This window comes from Heptranchias perlo, chromosome 13 (assembly GCF_035084215.1).
Source record: "Heptranchias perlo isolate sHepPer1 chromosome 13, sHepPer1.hap1, whole genome shotgun sequence".
NCBI classification, from domain to species: domain Eukaryota; kingdom Metazoa; phylum Chordata; class Chondrichthyes; order Hexanchiformes; family Hexanchidae; genus Heptranchias; species Heptranchias perlo.
In genome coordinates, this window is record NC_090337.1 from 30848483 (window position 1) to 30853714 (window position 5232).

Genomic DNA, 5232 nt, shown 5'->3' on the forward strand with positions numbered 1-5232 from the left:
GTATGGGTAGGAAATCATTGTTAAGATTTTTGTACTTCATCAGATATTACTTCTGTTCTTTGCACTAGGTACCATGCTTTTAAGTTAGCCCTCACCCCTTAGGTGGGAGACATGGTAGAATGTATAGCTTGGGGGAGGGTAGTCTCTGAGAGAAAGGCACCTACAAAGTAATACCCACATTAGATTAGGCTCAGGATGTTGGAGTGTTTACCCAAGTGAGGCCATGGATGAGGAAGGCCTTGTTCACAAGAGGTTGCATTTTTTGTGCTTCAGAAATGATGGGCAGCCAAGGATTCACTGAGAGGAATGAAGGGTGGATGGGAAGAGTTGCTGGAGGAATGGGGAGATGGGGGTTGAAAGGAGAATGGTCAGGCTGATCCCTGAGGAGCACAGCAGAGGGGGTAAATGCTGGGAAAGGGGAATGAGGCAAGTTGGAGGTCACAAACCAGTGCAAAAGAGATAAAAGCCTGAACAGTGGCAGGATAGGAGTACACTGGGGGAATAGTGATGGATGAGTAGGAAAATAGAGAGTGGAATGATACAGTAAGTTAGGGAAAAGAGAGAGAGATACTGGAGAGAGGAGAGGTAGGAATTTGTGGTAGTGGCATAAAAATGCTTCAGTGTGAGAGGCAGAAGAGCTTATGTTGGAGTGGCAGCCAATATGCACATGCAAGTAGACAAGAACCATTAATACATAAATTGAGCCAACTATATCATCATCCATATATCAATATAATGAGTATATTTTAAAAAATACCTTGAGTCGGTACAAAATTGTTTATTATATTGTGCATAGCAAATTCTTGCCACTTGTATCACATGGTAGCAGGGCTTCCTGCCTACTTCTTTATCATGAGTGCTAAAGCCACACATCCTTTTGAAAATTACAAAGTCATTGTCTTGGATTGCCTTAAATTGCTTGTTTAAGAACAGCCATTTATTACACGCTTACTCTTCTCTGAGCTGGACCTATTTACAGTGAAGGTAAGACATTCATTTTCCTTTCGTAGTGGAGTAATATAAAGTTTGCTGAAAATACACCATGTGACCAGTGTAGCGGAGATTGATATCATTCAAAGTGACCTGTACAAATTAAATGGCTGCAATAAGGAATGGTAGATAGAATGTAATGCAGATGCATTTTAAATTCATTCCCTAGCTGTGTAGCTCAGTTACACAGTAGACACTACATTTACCCAACTGAGCCATTGTAGGGAAATCTCCAATCTGTATTCGGGTTCATCAAAATGGCCAGGATTTATCAGTAATACAATAAATGGTTACCAAAAAAAAAGTTGGGTGACATATTTTTGAAAAATGCAAGCAATGTTGTGGGGTGGGGGGGGGGGGGGGGAAATAATCCTTTATTGTGATGGAGGAACATAAAAAGTTTAAATTTGGAAAGTTCCAAAATTTTGTTTCTAAGAATTTTAAAAACTGAGGCTAATACAGACCGATCCACCCTGTCCCAAACGAATTGGATAGATACTGTTATTTAATCTACATGGGTTAGTCAAACTTCATCCACCCCTGACTTAACTAGGTCCCTGGAAATGGGTGTTTACCATCATTTAGCCTGCCATTAAGGGGAACACCCTCCACCAGCTGGACTTTCAGGACTTAGATAAAAATTCTCCATTAGATTACAATTTGAACAACTAACCATTATCAATAATAGAAGTAAACTTTTTTGCTAGGAGCAGAAAAAACATGTATTTTATATTTGTAGAGGGAAGTTTTGTGGCATCCACATTTTTTAATGTACCCAAATTTAAATTGACCAAAGTTTAGATTTTCTCTTGTATTATATATTCACCTTTTTGCTTTGGTAACCTTTAGCCTCTTTAATTCGTTAAGGGAGAATGTTCAAATGTTTGAGTTCAGCACATAACTTGTCATTACAATTCTGCATAGGTACAGTAAGTTCATCTTATTTTATCTTGTTTTCTGAGACATTCATACAGGAACATTATTGTGTCCATTCAATTTGCAGGTGAAATGGCTACAGCACAATGCTTGTATATCTTTGTGAGTTTGCAGATACTCAACCAAGCTTTCAGCTGTCCCAAGGAATGTTATTGCTCTACTACTAGCACTGTCTGTGGAATTGGAAGTGGAAAGATACTCACAAAAATACCTGCACCTTTACCAACAAATTTATCAATTCTGTTTATTGTAAGCACAAAGATAACCAAGATAGAAGAGAACAGCTTCGCAGGTCAAATATTTTTGAAACAACTTGTGCTGAATAGCAGTCTCCTGACTAATATTTCTGAAGGTGCTTTCAATAATCTATACCACCTTAATTCACTCATGGTGGCAAACAGTCCGTTGGAAGTACTGCCTGTTGGAGTTCTTGACACACTGGTTAATCTTAAGCAACTTTATTTAAATAGCAACAAGCTAACTAAAATAGACCAAGGTCTGTTTGATAACCTCAAAAACCTGGAAGAACTTTATTTATATCGAAATAAGTTACAAACTCTTCCAGGTGGCATTTTTGACCATCTTGGGTGTCTTACTAAACTGCATTTAGGGGTAAACATAATCAGTGTTCTTCCTGCAAAGATATTTGACAAGCTAGGAAATCTTCAAGTTCTTAGACTATATGAAAATAGACTTACTGATATTCCTTCAGGCTTCTTTGATAAACTATTAAATCTCACTGAACTTTTACTCCATATTAATTATATTACAAATCTTTCTAGTGATGCCTTTTCTCAACTGCAGAACTTGGACAAATTATTAATATACAAAAATAGGTTGGTTGAACTGCCACCAAGAATTTTTCATAACTTGCCCAATCTTAATCAATTGTCAATGCATTCTAATGATCTGTTGCAACTTCCAGACAGCACATTTGGTAAAATGGAAAAACTGAAGGAATTATTGTTGTACAAGAACCAGCTTGTCACTCTTCCAGATAATGTGTTCAGTAATTTAACTCATTTAGAATTGTTGACATTGAACCTAAACAGAATTGCCATCCTCTCAAAGAATACTTTTAGTGGGCTTAATGACCTACGATATCTTTATCTTCAGGAAAACCATCTTTCTACTTTAAGTGAGGATGTATTTAGTAACCTTCAACAACTGCAGCACCTTTCACTGTATTCCAACCAACTTTACTCTCTTTCTGGAAACATTTTTAACAACTTGCATAACCTGAATTACATTCTACTAGACAAGAACAGGTTGCAAAATGTCCCACAGGGACTGTCTTGATTTTTTACCAAGTATAAAGGAAGTTCATTTGTATAATAATCCTTGGAACTGTGATTGTTGGATTTCTTATCTGAAAAATTGGACTTCCAAAAACCAGATGAAGGTAAATAAGCCCAATGAAATAATTTGTAAAACTCCAGTTGATTTTTATGACCAACCTATTCTAACATTGCATGATAACCAACTGAGCTGCAATTTTTCTGTGCATTCTGTTACTTTGACAAGCCCAGTCACCAAAACAACACAGCTCACAGCTGATTCCACCTCCCCTACAAATAATACCTCAAAAATGGAGACTTATCTTCAAACAACCAATGGTACAACAGACCAGCATCATTCTGAGTGTGTGGCACAATCGGAAATACCGCAAACATGGAATGCGACAGATGCATCCATTCAGGGAGCCACAGATTCTTTGCTCTTCACTAGTGAAGACACCTCTACGAAGACCAATAGCTATACAACAATGGATGATCCTTCTTCAGCCCCTGTAATCAACAGCAACTCAACAATTGAAACAATGTTTCATAATGAGAGGATAAAGAATAATAGTGGTATTCTGGGACTTTCAAAAATTCCATACAAGATCATTTTGTTTTTGTATATCTTTCTGGTTGCTATACAGTTATGCCTTGTAATTATTGCTTTATCTATTCTGTTTGTTGTTAGAAAAATGTTGCTTCATCAGATGAGCTTCACTACACCTGTTGTTCTTTTGAGCCTTATTGAAAGTGCCCAAGATGCCACAGGATAGATTTTCCTGGGAATGAATGAGGCTAAATTTGCCAGAAGTTTGGATGAAAAATTCATATAATCGGTCTCCGTTCATAATGCGAATCATGCATATTTCTGGTCAGGCAGGTGTTGGACACGGGAAGCTCCTTCCCAAAACAGGCCAACTATGATGTCATTTAGATGTCAACACAATTTCCTGTTTAGATTGTGGAAAATTCACTCTTTAAATTTTGTTGATATAAAATATAGGTGTCCAGGGTTGCTAAGTTTGGTGTTGGAAAGTGTAAGTCATTTAAATTGACAGACATCATGTAATTAATAGTCTGTGTTTCAAGTTTTTTTTTGCAGACTTTTCTGCCAGCATTCTTTTCACCTGCTTAGTGATTGAAAAGAAAAACAGAAAATGCTGGAAAAAAAATTCAGCAGGTCAGACAGCATCTGTGGAGAGAGAAAGAGTTAACTTTTCAGATTGATGACCAGTTCTGACGAAAGTTCATCGACCTGAAACGTTAACTCTGTTTCCCTCTCTACAGATGCTGCCTGACCTGTTGAGTTTTTTCTAGCATTTTCTGTTTTCACTTCCAATTTCCAGCATCCGCAGTATTTTGCTTTTGTTTTAGTGATTGAAAAGGTTTTGTGCCATAGGTTTTGACTGCCATTTTTTCAGTTGTACCTAGAAACTGGGAATCCCTCTGTATTTATGGAGGAAGAATGGAGGGAACAATGCTAGACAGGTATGATGCACCAGAGGAGGACTACAGTTACCCACCATTACCCTTCCAATAGTATTTACAGGCAGAGTTGCAGATACCTTGATTTTTTTTTTCTGATGATCTGTGTTTCCATTGGCTGCACATCACAGAAGAGGTTATGACTGAATGCTGCCACATGTTGCAAACTGACTTCTAGCCAATCTTCACCAGATGAAGCACTGCTAATGACTGTCAAGGTCAGTATAGCTCTAATTTTGTATGCCTCAGGTTCCATTGAGGCTTCTATTCTATGGTATATAGATTTATTATGTCAGTGAGCGATACATTGTTTGCCAAAGCTAGCAACTTTATCATTGTTCCCCATGCGCTATTGGCAACTGCATGATAAGGCACTCCATTTTTCCAAATTTCTAGATCCCCCAAAGTCCAGAGTATCATTAGTGGGGCCCATGTGGCCCTATGCACTCCTGTACACAATAGGAACATAGGAATTGCTAGACAAAAAAAGGCCAAGGTCCATTCTGGTAGTTGCATGATACAATGCTAATAGAGTTGTTGA

At 37.8% G+C, this 5232-nt stretch overlaps 1 protein-coding gene across 1 annotated transcript; it reads left to right on the forward strand.

Moving 5' to 3' along the window:
• Nucleotides 1-951: 951 nt before the first annotated feature.
• On the forward strand, nucleotides 952-4242 carry lrrc15 (leucine rich repeat containing 15). Its single transcript, XM_067995277.1, is given in 3 exon segments — nucleotides 952-984; nucleotides 1994-3219; nucleotides 3221-4242. Coding segments are annotated over 2 exon segments (1980 nt in total). The 5' UTR covers nucleotides 952-984; nucleotides 1994-1998; the 3' UTR covers nucleotides 3980-4242.
• Nucleotides 4243-5232: the final 990 nt, after the last annotated feature.